Raw genomic sequence first — 20,702 nt, 5'->3', positions numbered from 1 at the left:
ATCATGTCGATCAAATCACGTTTTTGTGTAAGGATGTGAATCTCTAGATTTCATGAATCTAGGGTCACACAACCAAACATCTAATTTTATAAATTATAACTCCATAGATTTGAAATTTATAGATTTGAAATCTCTAGATATTTGAAATCTTCAAAGTGAATGGATAATCATTTCAATTATGTTATAATGATTTAGTCCTCAAAAGGTAACATGTATAATGATGTAGGGCTTTAAATAGAAGAATTTATAAGAAATAATTCAAATTTACTACATATTTGCATCAAATTAGGATAGGCATCAAATTTGGGCTAAAATGATCAAAATTATTGATAAAAATACCCCAAAAACTGGGTTTGGGGGTATTTTAATTTATTTTATTTTTTGGTAAAAAGAGTTTATAATACTGGCTAAACTACTTTTCGTGGTGAATAATATTCTTCACATATGCTTTGGGAGTTTGTGAGTTTGTGATTAAAAAGAGTGGGGATTCTCATTCGTATGTCTCTTTACCATATATTTAGGAGAGGAGTTTATTTCTTATTCCCCCCCCCAAATATTCCTGCCAGCCACGTTATTCTTGACGCAACGAGAACAAGCAACAACGGGACCAATAGACTACAAAATTTGAAGTTGAACAATTTCGTCATCTTGCCTTCTATCACATGGTGGGTGGAGAGTGGTAATTTATTTCTTTTATGAAATATCGAAGAAAATACAGTTGAACAATTTCGTCATCTTGCCTTCTCGCACATGGTCGGTGGAGAGTCGTAATTTTTTTTTTTTTTGACTTTTTGGTTGAGACGAGCATCTCTCAGTCACTGTTCGTTGTGGCCTTCATTCAATTCATGCGTTCAACCTTCAAAATTCAGGTGATCCAAGTTTCTCCTCAGATTTGATAACATTAGCAGTGGAGAAATAAGTTGAAGAAATAAGTTGAAAACAAGAAAGAAGTTGGGAATCAAAAGTCATAAAAATGATTGCAGATATATAGGGAAGAAGAAGCCAAATTCCTCACTTCAAAATCATCAACAACCGAACCAATGGGAGCGAGACTTAGATGGATGAAATTCAGATTTTAGAAGGATCTGATGAGTTTCATAGAATCTCTGACCAATGGAAAAATGATCCAAAGCTAAAAAAAAACCATTCATTGAGACGTATCGTCTTCTGATGAGAATAATTCGAAGAAGTTAATAGAAACCTATGATGCAAAAGATCGTGATTTAGGCTTAGCTGAAAATATAATCGAGAGGAATAAGTTAGATTATTGCTATTCCACGGAGCGTTCTTGCTGCCATTGATCGCGGTTATCGATGTATTCAGATTGCTTCAGATAATGCATGCAGCTTGTATCTCTTACCTCTTAGGGTTGGACAGCTCTCAATCTCAAGTTACAAAGGATATCCTAGATGATGTATTTGCTTTAAGTTCTACAATTGATGTTTACACTTCTGTAAAAATTCCAAGAGCTTCAAATTCTTGTGCTGATGCCCTGGCTCGGAAGGTCGTGTCCACCACTGTGTAGGACATTTTGGCCACATTCCACTCCCTGGTTGCAGAATCTTCCTCAACTAGGTGTATAATAAATATTTATGTTTACCAAAAAAAAAAAACCTATTACAAAATCGCTGAATTTTATTTATATATTTTTAAAAATTTTGAATGAGGGTTAATCTTTGACAAGTAGGATCAGGTGGGTGATTTTCTGCAAAGCTGAGTGTGAAGGGAGGTATGGGTGAAAGGAATGTTTTGGTTATTTTACAAACAAACTTAATATTTTTTTTAAAGGGTAAATATCACATATTACCTTTTTAACTGAACAAATATCACTTAAACCCCCTCTTAGTTAGATAATTGTCACTTACTTTCTTTCTTATCTAGTAAATATATCAAATACTTCTCATCTGTTAACTTTTTTTATTTAATTTAATTTTTATCGTTAAATAATTTTGTAAAACTCTAAATTACCATTAGTTAAGAACATTTTTTTCAATAAACCATAAATTACTGTAATCATCTTAGTAGTTAAAATACTAAATTATCCTTAATCAAAATAATGGTTAAAAACCAAAATACTATAGTTAAAACCCAAATCAGTTATGGAATTTTAAATTCAGACCGCACAATTTAAGTGATTTTCCTCCGGTTTGCCAATCTAATTGATCTTATGACTGAACTGTGGAGGATTCCAAAATTTCAAGGGGGGATTTCCATTCCCAAAACTCTTCGCCTTCCTTCAATTTGAGCGGAAGAGTTTCAGAGACCAATGACTGGGAGCAACGTATTAGGGACAGTAGATCATAGACTATTAATATTGTATGTAATGTTATAAGTTTTTCATATGCTATTTGCTCCGTTTCGATTTAGTTCCTTATGTATGCACCATTTCCATAATCTAGTGTTTAATAAATAAATTTTGCAAGTCGATTTGCCTAATCACTAATTAACTCAAATCCCAATTAACATTTAGGTACTAACTAAATTAGCAATGGAGGCAGCATTGTTCAAGTAATTAAGGATCTCAATCAAGTTATTAAATCTACAGATCAACCCACAACATAAAAGTTATTAAATCTACAAATCAAGCACATAGAGAGAACCATTCTCTGAAAATCCCTTTTTAGATGCTGAAACTCTCCCACTCAAATGCAAGGAAGGCAAAGAGTCCTAGGAATGAAACTCCACTTTTTGGAATTCTGGAATCCTCCACGGTCCGCAATTCTGTGAAATCGGGTTCAGAATCATGTTTCTAGGGAATCATGAGTCTGTGGAATTAGGTTATGTAGAATCATATTCTTAAAAAAATCGTGTTTGGTTACCCTGATTATGGCAAGTGAATCTGTCAGAATCAACATTTGGTTACTCTGATTCTGAAAGTGAATCTGTCAGAATTAGCGTTTGGTTACCCTGATTCTGAAAATGAATCTTTTTGAAAACCTGCTTGGTAAAGTGAATCTGCTTTGTTATTTTATTTGATTAACCAAAGAGCATAACAATAATTTACAAAATTCAATACATCAACCATGAAATTATTGAGACACATTTATTGGTCAAGATTAAATATCACTAATTAAACATAATCCCATTAGAACCCAATTATAGTTTCCAACTTTCAACTCAGTAGAGTTGTTAACGAGTTCATTCTAAGCTTTTTGAACTCATGGTTGGTAGTAAGTTTTGGTGAAAGTGATGTTACTAGGGTTTAAGGTATTTGATCCTCTGGCATTAAAATGGTTTTTTTCTTGGGTTTTAATTATCAATAACTTATTAAATAATCTATAATAATTCTTATTCTGGATAAGTTTCTTGAAGGGCTTCCAGAGCTTTTCACAGGAAGAGAAGGGAAATCAACCACATCACTCAATATGGGACAATCACATGTGTAAGAAGCTCACACACCCATGAAGACGTTAGCTTTATCTGTGCAGTAAACAATCTATACCAAATATTTGAATGTTCAATAACTTCAAGTTTTCAATTTAAAATTGAACATGATTCAGAGAGTTAAGGTATCCATCTATCCAAGAGTGTCATCTTTGTGAACCAATGCAATTCTCTTTAAAATCATTGAAGAAGCAATATTTGGAAATACCTTACAATTTGTCAATCTAATCCACAATACTGTATCTCATCAATATAAGAAAATAAGTTGAGAGAGAATTGAATAATTTGGTCTTTGAACAAGCTAGAAACAACTCCTATACCTCCCGACTGATCTGGTGGATGTATAAAAAGTATTGTTTTGAGCTTCAGCACTGAAATACTGTTGCGGTAGTGTTTTTTTTTTTTTTTTTTTGGATAAAATAAAATATTATTAAATTATAGGAATTAAGAAAAACAACTGCAAGTACTAACTGTTGCGGTAGTTGGATGACCTATTTTGGACATCATAGCAATTGGATTGTTCAGTGAAGGTTCCAATCCCTTTAGGAGTTTTCAAATGGTTGGATGGATCGACAACCTGAATATTCCTGAAATAATTTGCCTTGCCAAAGCCTTCTTCAGGGAAATGTCCACTGCCCATCGGAGTTGCTGTGTGCTCACCATTTGGTTCAGAGTTTACAACCTCTCCTCCCCACTCTATCATGGAAGCACTATCTGCCAAGTATGAGAAAAGGAAGGAAGGCCAGTAGCCTAACACATAGTCACTCCCAAATTGCATCTACCAGTTCCCTTCTTTTGGGTCCTGCATTGCCATAGGAGAATAAATGAACTTACAGATTCAAGGCAAAAAATTACAGCAACTGCATACCATCCATGTATACCATGCAGCTCATCTTGACAAGAATTCAAACTGGGAATGAATGGGGTTCCTTGAATCCCTACCAGAATCAATCGGTCCCAAAACCCATAAGATCAACAGTAATTGAACCCAACCTGGAGCCATGGTAGCCAGATACAGGGAAGATGCTTGCACCCATTACTATTTGACTGTTGATTTGAATAAAGCCAGAGCAGAGCAAGTTGTAACAACCTGGCCTGATAAGCATCATTCTGAACACATAAAAAGTAGAACTAGGATCAATACATAGCATTAGATAGTGTGCCCTAGACCAGTACATAGCCCTAATCTTTGTTTTGAATCCTTAGAATCGGCTCAACTAGGATCAATAAAAGAATATCTCTTCATTGTGGCATAACTTTTCTGCATTCATTTATCCCTCCTTGATTTTGAAATAATGGGAGGTTCCAATTAAAATTAGCTCTTCTTTTGTATTGCCAAAATCTAGAGTATAAATAAAATTTTGAGAAAAGTTTCGAGTTTTTGCTGAAGAGAGATGATCTTCGATTTGTTTTTACCTGTTAATCCTAGAAGGTACATTCTCAGAGGACATGATGACAACAACAATTTATTAGTTAGGCTCCTAATAAGTTAAGAAACCACTCTTGAATACTGCTAGACATTTTATAGAAGGGATAGAAATTCATTGGGAAATGAATTCGCCATAGATAAGAGCAACAAAAATACAACTGAAAGCTAACAAACTTCCTCTCATGTTTCTTCTTTTGAAAGCTCCAATACTGAAAGCCCTATCAGCTAAGACAATCTAATTAAAGTTCCACATACACTCAATAGTAGCAAGACTACTGAAGCATACCACCTCAGATTGACTTAATGCATTCAAATGTGGTGATCCTTATCATGACCAATTTCAAAATAAAACTCAGAATTATATCTCAAGCAAACACCTCAGTTTGACAATATCTGAATGTAAAACCAGTTGCTTTTTATAAAAAGGGCAACCTTCCTTCAAATACAAGCTACAATTAATCAAGAAGTAACCATTATAAAATTCAATAACATGACTGATGCTTAATGGTAATCATCATCATCAAATACAAGCTACATCACTTTCTCTAAATAGGGTGGAAGGGATTAGAATGGTGGGTATGTTTTAAAGAGGGTCTCACATACAAAAAGGATATTTTTAGAACATAGACAATTCTGTTAGGTGAGCAACAAAAGTTCTACGTGTACTGATATGAAGATCTTGTGCTTGGACCTATATAGCAAAAGTGAAAGTGAACTAGCAAAAGTAAAAGTGAAGTTTAAAATAATCCCCACAACTATCAAAAAAAATAAATAAGTTCTTTAAATGAAGTATCTTCATCCATTGTAACTTGATCTTGCTAATTCCTCAGGTATTCCCACAACTTTTTAATGATTTTGTTGTTCCATTGGCCTAAAATGAAGGTGTTGTCATTGTTGGCAACTTAAGTGGGCTTTGATATGGAAATTAGATTTGAGAGAAAGAATCAAATTCAAATAAAGAAAACTCAAGAATTCCGTTTTTGAGGGTCTCTGTCCAGCGTTGATCAACCCTTTCATCGATGGTCGGATGGTCATACAGTGTCCGATTGAACCGATTTTTGGAGGAGACCTTCACGACTTCTTGATCTTCAAATCCAACGGTGGGATTGTTCATTGGAGATCTCTAAGTTAGTCCTATTGGTACGTCAAAACACTCCTTGTTTAAGTCAGATAGGAACTCTGAGTTTGATTCAAACTCTGAGTCCAGTTTTGATCAACCTCTTCATCGGATGGTCATCCAGTGTCCGATTGAGCTGATTTTTGGAGGAGAGCTTCACGACTTCTTGATATTCAAATCCAACGGTGGGATTGTTCATTGGAGATCTCGAAGTTAGTCCGATTTGTACGTTAAAACGCTCATTGTTTAAGTCAGATAGGAACTCTGAGTTAAATTAATCTATAAAAGGAGAGCAAAAGAGAAGGACGTTTTGAGGAGCTTGGGAATAGCGTGGAGGTCGAACCAGAAGACGTTGGTTGGCTATGGAGATCGAAAGCTTGGGAATAAGAAGTCTTTTGTTTTGCTAAACAAGAAAGAAAGTGAAAGAGAAGAAAAGAGAAGCAGCAGAAGAAAAGAAGGGAACATGGTTGTTATGGCTTTTTTAAAGAGAGAAAACTGAAAAAGATTGAAAAGAGAGAAAAAAAAGAGTTGGAGAAAAAGAGAAACAAGTATTGTTACCATGCATCTTACACAAGTTGAGGTAACCCGTATTCACAAGTGATTGTCTATTATTTTCTAGGTTATGATTAATGATGAAGAACCTAGATCATATGTAATTTGGGGAACTTGAATTATTGGTTTACATTGTGACCTAGCAAGTTGGAGCTTGTCTAGGGGGTTGGGGTTGGTGCCCTTGTCTGAATTGCATTTAGACTATAGCAGGGATTGGTGTTCCTGGACTGTTGTAGCAGTCAAAATAATGTGACCTAGCAAGTTGGAGCTTGTTTAGGGGGTTGGGGTTGGTGCCCTTGTTTGAATTGCATTTTAGACTATAACAGGGATTGGTGTTCCTGGACTGTTGTAGCAGTCAAAATATCTAAGAGTGTATTGAGTAATATACGAAACCCTAGGTTGGGTATTATTCCGTGGATGTAGGCAATTTGGCTGAACCACGTAAACTCTGGTGCATTGCGTTTTTGTTTATTTTTCTTTGTTGCACATATTGGAGTGCCTTGATTGCAGAGTGGTGGTACACTGTCTGGTAGACCCAGCCACATTGTGGTGAATTTTTGAAGACACTGATTCACCCCCTCTCAGTGTCAATCTGGGACTAACAGATTTTCACAGTCGACTATTTACATACTGGACAGTAAATGTTGCTTATCTTGCTTCACAATGCTGGGCTGCAGCACAAGACCAGCATCCAGGACAGCAAAGCATACTTCCCATTGGAATTCATACAAAAGGGTGGTGGTCTTTTTTATATGGTAAGCAAGGGGTAGCATGGAATGAAAATTTTCTTTAAAGAAGAAAGGCAAATGAAATAGAGGATACCCATGAGTGCAAAGACACTTTGAGCGTTCAGTAGCAGTCTTGAAGGAGTTCCTGGATTAAGTAATGAGACTTCTGGGAAGGGTTAGGGTGTCATAAGGATGAGGGAAGAGGGAATAGGGTTGCGCAGGGGGAGGGGAGGGGCTGGGGTGAAGAGGAAGGGTGGGAGGACCCTTGTGTGGGTAGGGAAAAGGAGGGGGAAGGGGAGGTTCCGTAATTGAATGATGAAGTCCAGAAAACCATTAGAGTAAACTGATAATGTTGTAAATTATAAGATAAAGACAAGATCAAGTTAGTGATCCACGAAAATAAAGCCAACACAGGCTTCTGAGCATATTTGAACCAAAACAAAGACATGAAACTAGTGTATCGTTTACATTTTGTTACAACAGACATTGAGAGAATGCATTTGATTTAATCAAAGGTATCATGAGGTGGTAAATAGCATAAAACCAAGATAACCAACTATGGAAGACATGATCAGGTTGACGCAAGACAGAGGCAGCTGTTGATTCACCTGGATTTTTAGAATGTAAAACCGAAGAAGAAGGTCGACACTGAACTTGCGATTCACCTCAACGATGGAGCTCAAGGATGATGTTCCGTGACAGATGTTGATTTAGAAGAAGAAGAAGCTCAACCTGCAACTTGCGATACGGCAGCAAAAGCTCAACGATGGAGCTCAACCAAATGTGTCTCATATACAAAGCCAACGTTTTGTAGAAATGGAAAAAAGAACACCCTGCGAGAATGAGAACCCTAGAAGAAAAAAAATCCGATAATGATGATTATGTTTGAGTCTCCCAAATTTATAACACGGTTCGATTTGGGTGAGTCTGTTCGGAAGCATAGCTTGGATGAGCTAACTTCTAAGCTCTAACGATTAACAAACCAACGGCTAAAATACACAAGAAGATAAAAATTTTCAAATAAAATTTTTTGGGATGAACAAATAAAAATTATAAAATACTGGATTTTCTCCAAGAGAACATCGAAGATAATTGGATCACAGTTAATTACCTCAATGGTAGTTTCCTTTTTATAACACAGACACCTAAGTTCATCACACTCCCCTTAGTTTGCTTCTTAGCTCTCAGTAAGTGTTTCACTAACTTCGATTCCTAAACTTAAATTTTTTTCATATGTTTGAATTATTTTATCAACAATAAATATAACTAATTGATTAATTCATCAGAAGAAAAAAAAAAAATTACTCGCTTTCAAACAACACTTAAAAAGAGATACTAAAATCAATTCCTCATAAACCACAATACATAGTACAGATGTGCTTATTACTAAAAGCAATTCCATTGAAAACATAATATATAATCCAATATAGGCTAAGTTCATTGCTTTTCCTCCCATGTCCTAATCATAATATCTAAGACAACATCCACAAAAATATCAAGAAATTTAATAATTATTATATTTTCTATAATCTCATGATCTTCTCTTATTCTAATATATTCAAATCATAAATATATATAATCTTTAAATAAAGATTATACTCACCTGTTTATTGGTTTCTTCCAATGTTTCAAATTTTAACATGCACAAGTAACACAACATCCACGTCCACAAAGCTCAAGCCATATTTGTTTTTGTTAATATTATATATTTATTAAAAGAATAATTAGTTTAGCGTATAGTTCTTTCAAAACTATCATAGCTAGTGGTAGTTAATGTCAATTTATAGCTTATGAAAATGGGGTGAAGTTTAAGTTTGTTTTATAGAAGGATGACTTTTAAAACACATTTTTTGTACATGCAAAATGGATGTGTGATGAAAGTAAATAACTGTGAATACTTCTCTGAAACACATGCTAATTGTACTTTTAAAAGACAAGCCAAATACATACCAAATGACAAAAAAATAACGCATGACTAAGCAAATCAACCACAAGAGGCACTTGCAGAGATCTAAATGATTGAGTTTATGAATAAGCCCAAGTAATTAGTAGATAACTTTGGTAATTAAGAAGTAATGATTTTGAATGTATAGTTTAAGGTTGTAATAGCGGCTGGTTGGGCTCAATCTTTAAAACCTTGATTTTTTTGAATTTGAAGTTCATCAAGGTCAGCTTATGTGCTCCTCAACTACATTCTGGAGTAGTTTTTATATATATGATTGACGTCAGCATAAGGTAGAGCCTCGCCTCTGGCCCTGAAGGAATTCAAACTTAAAAACCTGATCTAGATCCTAATCCTAACTCTAATGTTAATCCCTATCACTTGATAATAAAACAATAAATATTTCTACTTTGTTGCCCTAATTTTACCTAACGTATCCTACAAGGTGCATGTTGGGATTGAGACTAACCAGCCCAGGTATATTACTCAATCCTGAACTGCTCTAAAGGCAAAAGATTTGACGACAATACTTATTCGAGGTCAAGATGGGATAGGGCCAAACTTGATATATCCAAGTAGTGAAAACTTCTCTAGAATTTATATTCAAGTTAACATGGGGACCAAGTTTGGTTTAGTCATTTTTTTTTTTGACAAGTTCATCCATTTTGGTCCAGTCTCACTGCGAGTCCTATCAAGTAAACTTGGGTTAGTTTCCTCATATCTTAAGCCAATACAAAATCATGTTTGAGTCAAGTCTTCCACATGTATGGTAATTGAAAGAAGAAAAAAAAATTATATTATAATCTCGTATTTTCTGTAACAGCTAAGGCAGAACTGTTCTAGTGGTGAAACCAACACCTCCTAGTGAAGAGGTCGTGGGTTGCTAAAGCTTATTAATATCCCCATTCCCGGGCTTAATATGCTCATTTGTACCAAAAAAATAAAATAAAAAATTCCTGTTGGATACCCTACTTGTCAAAACAAGCTTCCATGGACGAAATTAGCAACCTTATCAAACAATTCCAAAAAAGCAAATAAGATAAAAAATGAAAAATAAAAAAAGAAATACATCAATCTTACAATGGTGATGAGTCATAACAATTTGGATAAAGAATCCGAGATCGTCATTTAGAAATTATGCTAACATTTTTTTTCTTTCTAACATGCAACTGCTAGTCCTTCTCTCGTTGCAACTTGCAACCATGCCCACCTTTTGCAGCGCAATATTTTCGTGTAAAAATCAATTACAAAATAACATATTGTGATATGTAATTTCAATGCTTCTTTTTATTTTTATTTGTTTTTATTTACCGACCCCGGTTTTCAAGGCTTTGCCCTAACTAATCCAGTGTTCGACCCAGATCGCATACCTAATTTCAATCATTCTTGATGATTTGTACAAATACTAGTCAATCTTTTATTTAGTTCTCCAGGCTTTACTTGCTATTACTATTTTCAGCTGTTGCTCTTTTCTCCTCGATACTAATCCTAGTACTTATCAATTTCAAATTTGAAGCAGTTTTCTCGTAAATTTTACCAACTCAATATTGAACCTTCAAGTAAAACAACAACCTGGAAACACAAGTAGAAACCCACAAACAAACCAAACAAATAAGACTTCTTCTAACAAAACTTATTTCCTATTGAAACTATTTCACACTGCTTAGTCATTGCCTTCTACTCATCATTCTCGTTTTGGCAATGGTGAATTTGCACAACTGAAAATGTATTGAAGTCGTTATATGGGCTGAAGAGGGCAGAAAGAGCACTTGTTACTCGGGAAGCTGGAGACATAAATTAAGGAGGGAAAAGTTGTCTAATTTAGAGATTTCACCGGATTTCACAAAATTTTGAGTTTAATATTTGTGATGTTAAGATAGAATTTAAATTTAATATTTATGATATTAAGGTAACAATTTTTTCTTCAAATCATCACAATGGATTTTATTAGAAACAGAAAGATTTTCTCATCAAATTTAAATCAGTACTTAGAAAAATAAACACCTAAATCATTAACATAGAAATTCTTCCTCGGCTTATAGTCTATCTTCCTCCTTTTAGCACGACCCTCAAAGAGCCTTTCTCAATAAGTCTTGCCTTACCCTTTGTTTGAGCGGGCCCTTCTCTGATAAGGTCGGAAATGATACAATCTCAATTTCACGACAAATCCGGTCCAATGGCTAATTCTCTACTAACCACAAAGATATAGAGAGACTATATTTATCTTTGGTGCCATTGCTAGAATGATGGGCACATGCTTCTCAATACTGATTTTTATGGAATTAGCACGATCCCGGCAATCAAATTCTTGGTTGTTCTATTTCAAGAGCCATTTTTGTGCCCAATTACCATAAAACCAAATGTCAATGTGTAGATCTGGAAAATCCATGCTTTGTTAGTAATCATTCTTTCCTTTCTTTACAAGTTCAGTAATGGTTGGCGTAATCACAAGAATATCAGTATTTTTCCACTAAGTGAAGAAAAATGGAAAGTTCAACAGGTCGACCCAAGAGGGTGCCCGAAAAAATCGCAGACATCTAGTTGTGGTCATGTCAAAGTCCAGCCAAGAAAAGATCAGGAGAAATACCCATGATTTCTACCAGGTCTTGTAGAGAAGAAGAAAGAGGATACCAAGTAGGTGTATGACGAAGTCACCTGCAAAAACAGCCAGGTACACCTTATTCTTTACAATGTTATGAAGGATAAATAAGAAGCAAGATATTTACCCGTGAAATCTTTGAAAGATAATAAATTTTTATTTTTTAAGTTTTCAATTTTGGTTGGTCATTACATTTTGGCTCTTAGAAAATCTTTCATGGGAGGATTCCTTGGCGGTTTTCCACCTATGAAAGATTTATAAGAAGGCTGTAAAACCCACAACTGCAAACCAAAGATGTGCCTAGAAATATAATTTAAGTCCACTAGTTTAGTAATATTTCCTCAAATCATCGCAATAGATTTTTATAAGCAATAAGAAGTTCTCCCCTGCTTTTGGTCAATAGTTAAAAAATAAATGTCTAAATCATTACCATAGTAACTACAACATATAATCTATAGATCTGTGCTTATTACTAAATGAATACCATTGAAAACATAATATAAAATTCATATATATACTTATTTGTTTTTTGGTTCTCCTCCCATGTCCTAATCATAATATATGAGACAACATTTATCAAACTCAATCTTATTTGTTGATTAGTTTTCATGAAAAATTCTGTGAAAACTAATTTGGGTCATGGTATATAGATAGATGATTTTCTTTAGGTGGAGTGAAGACTAGTTGGGTTTATAGAAGTAGTTATATACATGCATCTCATACCAATTTCAAATGAATCTGTGATGATCAAAGTAAATAACTGTGAATACTTTCAGCTCATGCCAGGTGAGTTATTTAAAAAAGAAGTTCAGATTAAATGACCCAAAATGAAGGGCATAACTAAGCCAGCCAATAACAATGGCCATTAATGGATCCAAATGATTCGGTCTTAGATTAACGTTCCTATAATGTGTAATGTCATTTGTAGAGTCTGTGTATTATACCGACCATCTTCTATTGTATTGTACAAAGAAGTGGAGACCTTTTCTGAAAACTCAAATGATGCCACACCATAAAATTTTCTTTGGAAACTCTTAAATTCTAAGACTCCCAATGGCTTCCATCATTGGCCGATGGTACTATCGACCCCTTCTGTTGTTTTTGCAACCACCATAACGAGACAATTACTCATGTCTTCTTTAAATGTGACTGGGTTAACCAGTTATGGAAAGCGGGTCCTTTGGGTTGTCTATGATATACTTCTCTTTCAATGACCAGCTTGACCTTTGTATTAAGATTTTTTCTTCCATGAAATGGAATTTGGACCAATTAACCTGAACGTTTTATGTCATAAGTGTGACTTGTTATATCATTTGAAATGCAAGAAATGCAGCTAGGATGACCAAGGCTGTGTTTGGCATGATTTCAAAAATAGCACTGAAACTCATTTTGTATCAAAATAAGAAAATTGTTTGATGATTAATCTGTAAAATATATTTTTTTTTAAACTAAAAATACGTTTGGAATTACCTTTCTACAAGATACTTTTTTTTTAATAAATTTTGAAATTTTTATTATAAAAAAATACATATAAACCCTGTCCTATATTCTAGGGTATAATTTTATTTTTTTTTTTAATTTGGGATTAAGAGGGCAAACTAGAATTTTGGAAAATACAATGGATGACGACCATCCTTTAACTTTATTATTCTAATAGTAAATGTATGATTTATATACAATAAAGGATATAAACATAATAAAATAAATTTTGGGAGTGTTTATGTAATTTTTTTCGTACAATTAATGTTGGTATTATTGAAAGTATAACGTCAAAATTACAATTGCAATTATAGACATACAAATTTTAAATTTATTTTCTTAATGATTGAGGGTATTTAGGAATTAAAAATCTAGTCATTTTGAAGAGAATTTAGAATTATATTGTTGGACATAATTAATGATACCTATTTAATAAATGACGATGATGATTAAGGGCACTTTAGGAAGAAAAATGTAGCCATATTTTCTTAAGTTTGTATTTTTACATAGTAGTATGATTTATCTATTCTCCAGTTTGGTTAAAATAAACATCCAAATTTGTTGGTGATTAGAAAACTGCAACTTCTAATTTTGAAATGGAGAGAAGTGCTAGATGTCTAGATTGGCGACAATGAATTTTGGTCAAATTGGAATGCGAATTAGTTGTACAACGAAGCCAACATGCTCTTGTTTAATCACAAAAATGTTATGAGATGTAATTCCATCACTCACAGCTAATGATCAAAGTTATTTAATTCATTAACGAGCATATATGCGTCTCTACAAAATCTGCGTTTATGAGATGGAAGTCTGGAACACAAGCCAAACCAATTAACTATCCTACTAAGGTAAAGACATTGATTCAAACTTCATCTACTAAGAGGAGGATTGGAATAGTGTTGTAAGTATGGTGAGCTTTGAGAGAACGGTGGAAGAGGTTTCAAGCATTCTAGCTCATGCCATTTGATGATTCTGGACTGGAGGAAATTCTCCTCTTGTAAGCTGTGGGTGGCGAGTTCTACTAAGAGAAATTTCTCTTTTTTGGCAAGATCACGATAGAAAGGATTCAACTGGAAGAGAGTTTCGACATGGGCAAGTCATTAAAGACTTGAATCAGACAGATCTTATGCAAAAACACTGGTGGGATTGGAGAGCAGGTTCCATGGGAGAAGAATGAATTATTAGGACATAGAAGATAACCTTGATTATTTTGAAATATCAAGACATCAAATGGAATCATTGATTGGAACTGACAAAAGTTTATGACTTTTGGCTAAATACAGACAAGGTATAAGAAAGTAGTGCAGGCCATGAACTCTCCAACAATTCAAGCATCTAATTCTAAAGCAGCACCATTTCAGATTCAAAAGTGATGAATAGTGAAACGTTATCAAAAAGGAATATGCCTAAGTTAAGGGCTCAACGTCAAATGATGGGATAAAAAGATGTTGCCGGCCAACTAATTCATGAATGAGAATATGAGCCTAATATATGTAGTTGATATATATATATCTACCAATCACTACATCAAAATATTAGAATGGAGAATAAAGTAGCAAGGTTTTAGACAATGCCTCATCACTGAAGAATCTTGATATGATAGCAACAATAATATTCATCAATAGCTGGATGTTTTCCAACTTTATCATGTTATAAATACCTTGAGACATGGGAACACCAAAACCAAAGGACTCATAGCAGGATCTGGCTTGTTTAAACAAGAGGTTCTTGATCCATTGAAGCAACAACGATGGCACCATTTCATGGCAATGGATGCGAAATTGCTATTCATGGGCCAGATTCAAGGCTACCTCATAACTGCAGAGCTATCATGAAACGTTCGGAATCACACGACCGAGGAATCTCTACTGAGAAGCTGTTTGAGAGTCTGTCCTCTGGAATCTTCTTAGACCAAAAACGAAAGGTAAGCGCGGATAATTCCAACCCACTGTTATATGTTCAGCTAATCTAAAAATTTCTTTTTCAATTTGATGCAGAAGTATTGGATTGATCCCAAAACAGGCCACAACTGTTTCATGTTATTTGCAAGAGATCTTTCGATCACTTGGGGTGATGACAAACGTTACTGGAAATGGGATTCTTTGCAAGAAACCAGGTTCTTTAACAATAGTATCCTATACATATTACATCATTTTCTGCTTTTTGGGTTTGAGTTAGGGTTTGCTTAAAGCATTAGAGCCTAAGTATCTAGGTTGGAATACCGAGACCATTGCTTATAGCTAGTATTTATAAACAACTCTATGGTCTAGAGTTCATGAACTCTTCCATAAGGCCCATTACACCATTAGAACATTAGTTGCCAAAATCAAGAACCTCAACATTTTGTTCATATTGATTATGATTTGGACTAAGCATTATGTTCCATCTTGACTTTGATTCACAGCAATGTGCGTGTTGAGATAGCTGAACTCATAAACGTCTGTTGGCTTGAGGTGCATGGGAAGCTTGACACATCAAATCTCTCACCAGGAGTCATGTATGAGGTGGCATTTGTGATGATGTTGAAAGATTGTGCTTGTGGATGGGAAGCTCCAGTGAACTTTGAACTCACACTCCCTGATAAAAAGAAGCACGAACGTAAAGAGCATTTGCTTTCCAAGCCGAAAAGGCAGTGGTTTGAAGTTCCTGTTGGGGAGTTCTGGACATGTCAAAATATGGATGGAGACATGCAGTTCTCCCTTCTTGAAATCAAGGGAGGGCAATGGAAGAGTGGGCTTGTCATCAAGGGAGCCATTATACGACCAAAGAGCATCAGCAGTCACAACCACTTCACAGTGATCTCAAAGGATCTTTCAATCACTTGGGGTGATGACCAGCGATACTGGCGCTGGTACTGTTTGAATGAAACAAGGTAATCTTACAGGCATTTTTCCAAGCTCTGATGCAACCACTGTCTTAATGGCCATGAATGTGAGGTCTAGTCTTGCGAGTCTAGACCCTCTATCCATCCATCAAGTTCGAGTTTTATGCTCCCTTCAAACTTATCCATCATACAAATGGTGGTTGAGCGCCTAGGTGGCGTCTACTGGGATCCCACCTATATTCATTTTTGTAGCACTCTAAGGTGGGTCCAACCCCTATTGTGCATCGGAGTAGTATGAGGGGAGCATAGACTTCCATCCTAATGGGTAGAGAATCCAGACTCTAAACCCACATTAAGTGTGTAGTAATTAACATATGTTAGGACTATAATTTAAGCATTACACCCTAAGTATCTAGTTTGGAATATCCAGAATCTTGTTTCTAGTCAGTAGTTATAGATAACACACAGATCCTCTATGTTCAGCTTTTTGTGTGTCCAATCCGTCTAGCTGCACAAAGAGTTGGACCATCAAATCCATGATATGCTTTAAAATATTCGATGGTCCATCTCTTGGTGCATTTCAATGCCGTTCGATTGGTTGGATGGATGCACAAAGAGCTGGATGCGAAGATCCCTATAGACAACACTAAGTTCTACAGTTAATGGCAACAGTAAGACACACTACATTAGATCCTAACTAATGATGACCAATATTAGAACATAACAATATAGGCTGCCTGGCTTGTGAACCTATAAGAGACTTTCCACCCTAAAGCTCGGACTTTTATGCTGAAAGATGGCTGATGGCACCAAACCTAGAGGCCATATATGCTCCAAATTGAGAGAGTTGTTGTTTTCAGTAGAGCCTTTCCATGGCCACCACCTGGGTTTTGGGGTTTCTAATTCAAGTTGATTGCTTGAAAAAGCCAGCTAGATCACCAGTCTGGGTCCATATATGTTTGATTGAGCATGCATGCACATCCAACTAAGATGAACTTCTGAGTGGAATTCTTGTGTTTTAATATTGATCCTGCAAGAAACTCATTTTTCTTGAGCAGGCATGAGCACTTTGTTCTATTCCTAATGTGTTTGTTCTGTGTTCACAGTAACATTCTAGTCGACGTTGCTGAACTTGTGAATGTGTGCTGGCTCGAAGTGAAAGGAAAACTCAACATATCAAAGCTCTCTCCAGGAATAACATATGAGGTGGCTTTTGTTGTAATGCTGAAAGATGATGCATATGGGTTTGAAGTTCCTGTTAATCTCCAACTCGTACTTCCTGATGGAAAAATACATGAACGTAAAGAATGCATTCAGCACAAGCCAAAGGGTCAATGGGTGGAGCTCAAAGTTGGGGAGTTCAAGAAATGCCCAGGAAATTGTGGAGAAATACAATTCTCCCTCTTTGAAACTGCAGGTGGTCAGTGGAAGAAAGGGCTGGTTATCAAGCGTGTTGTCATTCGTCCAAAGAACTAAGTTAATGGTTCAAACAAGTCTATGTATCTAAATAAGGTGGAGAATGGCTAGCATATTTAAAATGCAATAATAAGTAATACCACTAAATAAGGTGGAATAATGACCATGATACCATATATTATGGTATATATCCATCTATTAGCTTATGAAATCTGAAATATGCTTGTTGTCTGCCTTGTTTCTCTTTAGATTTGCACATAGGAATGCAACTAAATATTTAAAAACTATCTTCATACGGTGGCGAGTTGAACTCCATTTTTAATTATCCTGAACTAAACTAAGACCATTCATTAGCCTTGAATCGGATCAAATCAGTCTAACTTGCTGGTGCTACTTCGTACTTGTTTTAGAAAGAAAAAAAAAATCGCTTCTCGAATCTTAAAAAATGGTTACTCTTTTAGATCAAATATGATTCGCATCCATCCAAATGAAAATTATTCTTTTATTTTTATTAAAATAAAATATTGAAAACCTTTCGATATTACATTTAATGTCTTTTTTTTTTTCCGGGTACAAAGACGGGGTTAAACAACCCAAAGAAACAAACAGAAACTAACAAACAAGATCTCTATCCACCAGAGAATCCTTCAACCCAGCGGAGGATCGGGAGAAAGCCCAGGGTCTAGGGACAGTTGCACCCTAGACATCCAATCAGGAGCTTTGTTTGCTTTTCTACCAAGATGAACAAACCTCACCCTTCCATTAATGTCTTTTACTGAAGATAAGCGTCAATTATTATTTAAAAACCTCAAATTTCAAAAACAATTCTATATTTAAGTAAGATAAGAGTTTCATATAGAACCCTACTTTTACAACCTTAAGTTTACATTCCAAAAATGTTGGCCAATTTCAAGGATCAATTAATAATTCCAAATTGTACAAGGGATAAGATATGATATTGTTTTAGTATTGGGGAGAACAATATTTTTTCTAGAAACTCAAGACAAGCCGCACCACAAACTTGGAGACCCTAAACTCGGGACCGCCATGGCTCATCATGACCACTAAGAGGATGGATTACCAATGAGTAGCCTGTGGCAGATAGAACCGCGACCAAAGTGAATGGGAAAACCTCTTCATCTAATTGGAAGTCTTAGTAGTTGCATTTTACTAAGGGATGCGGTATGCTATTATGTACTAAAGGACTACATATAGGTCATGTGCTTTTTGATTTTGATGGATGGAATAGTACTCTACCCCCAGAATGGAACATCCTTGGGCCTGTTAGCGTTCTAATTAGCTACCATGTAAAAGAATGCTCCATAGGGACGGACACTCCAGCCAGAAACGACCAAAGAGGCCAGGAGGGGAAGGATGAGAAAAGGCGACCCGGAGAGAAGATCTAGATTAGAATGTGCCGCCCGCTTTAATTGTTACTAATGTAATTATGCGCCTTCTACCCAAGAAAAAATTAATTTGCTGCTTCTCATAAAAAATATTATCATTTATTATTTTTTAGGATAAATATTATTATTTATCGGGATAATTACTATTGGCCCCCGTATTGTTTTATTACACCGATCCCCCGACTCAAAATTACTAATCGAACATTGACGCTACAAAACAGCCCCCACCGAAGTCCGTAGCGAGGATGTGGCATCATATTCTCAAAACCCCAAAATACCCATACTATCTCTACAACCCGCAAGACGAGTACCCAAAACGGAAGAAAAAGTAACATAAGGCATTCTAAAAAACCACAAATAAAGAAAGAATGATTGAATAAAACCAAAAGAAACCAAAGAGGAAGGAAAACGAACTCAACCAAATTGGAAATTGAATATCACCTAATATATTTTCAAATAAATGAAGTTAGTGAAGTGGGAAGGCAAATGGATTTGGATTTTGCTTATTTTTTAATTCAAAAAAATGAAGTTAGGAAGGTGGGAAACCAAACAGATGCAGCCCATTTCTTAATTCAAAAAAAGAAGCAGTGAAGGGGGAAACCAAACCGATTGGATTTGCCCATCATTAATTCAAAATAAATGAAGTTTAGGGTAAAATTGACATTTAATCTGGTTTTTATAAATGGGATAGTAATGTCTTTTGATTTTTTTAATTTTAATAAAGAGCAAATTAGATATTACATATTCAAACTTAACGGCTACTTAACACCGTTATAAGGAAGGGGGCAACAGCAATTTCGTAAAGAATAGGGTTTAATTCGTAATAAAATCAAACTACAAGGGACAATAGTAATTATCCCTTATTTATTTGGTCCTACAATTTCACATCATATCTCGATTCACGTCATATCTGGTCTTGAGGAATACTCTTTCCAGCTCAATTTTGTTCAGTCTTCTTCCATTAGTTCTTTGAACATTTGAAGGTTCTGGGATCTTTGTTGTGAGATATTTCTTCTTCAAACTCCTTTACATATCCCTGAATCTTCATGAATCACTCTTTCCCAAGTGCAACAACTAATCCGCTGCTGTTATGAACAAGTAACCAAGCCATCTTCCATATGCAAATAGCCTTCATTACAAGCCACCCTCACTGCCCAACAAACTCCAACCATGAAGAGGAGTGTGCTTCTGTTGGCCAGGCTCATAAAATGCTTCCTATTTACATTAGCTCGGTTCCTGTATGCTTACTTGTTTATTGGCTTTCCTCCTCTATGCTAATCATGATATATGAATCAACATTCACATAACTCAATCTTATCTATTGGTAGTTTCATGTTGTTCACGTTGATTTGTTTCGGAACAACACTCTTCGTAGACTCATGCTAAGTGAATTTCTGAAAGAGAAGGCACATATTAAATGGCGAAAAATGAAGGGTGTAGCTAAGCCAGCCAATCACAGTGAGTACTAATGGATCTAAATGGTTGGAGCCCAATAATTAATAGACAGCTTTGTTAATTAAAGAGCCGCGTGTTCTTTTGAATGCAAAAAACATGTCCAAGTACTGAAAGTTTCTCTGAATGCCATATATTCTAGGCGAATAGAAATTTTGACCTTTGGTTGTGCTTAATGAAAATGCTTGCTCAAGTAGAGACCTTACATCTAGGGTGTGAGCTCCATGCCTCACATGTATGTCTGAGATTGGTTTCCCATCACCTTTGGCAAGAATGATAATTTTCAACACACTTCGAGAGTTTGCTTCCTTGGTACCAAGACCCACACGTCACACTTTAAAAACTCATGCATTCAATTCTTCTTGGGTCCTAAA

At 35.4% G+C, this 20,702-nt stretch overlaps 1 protein-coding gene across 1 annotated transcript; it reads left to right on the top strand.

Annotated features, from left to right (window-relative positions):
• The first annotated feature begins 14,920 nt into the window (after positions 1-14,920).
• Positions 14,921-17,765, top strand: LOC149005903 (lectin-like). The gene is made up of 4 exons (XM_089168614.1): positions 14,921-15,154; positions 15,228-15,346; positions 15,635-16,102; positions 17,161-17,765. Exons 1-4 carry the CDS (start codon positions 14,981-14,983, stop codon positions 17,528-17,530), a joined length of 1,131 nt encoding a protein of 376 aa, XP_089024740.1. The 5' UTR covers positions 14,921-14,980; the 3' UTR covers positions 17,531-17,765.
• Positions 17,766-20,702: the final 2,937 nt, after the last annotated feature.

Source organism: Hakea prostrata, chromosome 9 (assembly GCF_041222555.1).
Source record: "Hakea prostrata isolate BN-2017 chromosome 9, UWA_Hpros_2, whole genome shotgun sequence".
NCBI lineage: Eukaryota > Viridiplantae > Streptophyta > Magnoliopsida > Proteales > Proteaceae > Hakea > Hakea prostrata.
The sequence above is the reverse complement of the archived record's forward strand: the minus strand, read 5'-3'. Positions and strand labels throughout refer to the sequence as shown.

Bases quoted from the DNA above. Each gene is read 5' to 3' on its own strand.
- LOC149005903 (XM_089168614.1), top strand. From the start codon at position 14,981: ATGGCACCATTTCATGGCAATGGATGCGAAATTGCTATTCATGGGCCA. The intron at 15,155-15,227 runs GTAAGCGCGGAT...AATTTGATGCAG, and splicing joins TCTTAGACCAAAAACGAAAG to AAGTATTGGATTGATCCCAA. The intron at 15,347-15,634 runs GTTCTTTAACAA...TTTGATTCACAG, and splicing joins GATTCTTTGCAAGAAACCAG to CAATGTGCGTGTTGAGATAG.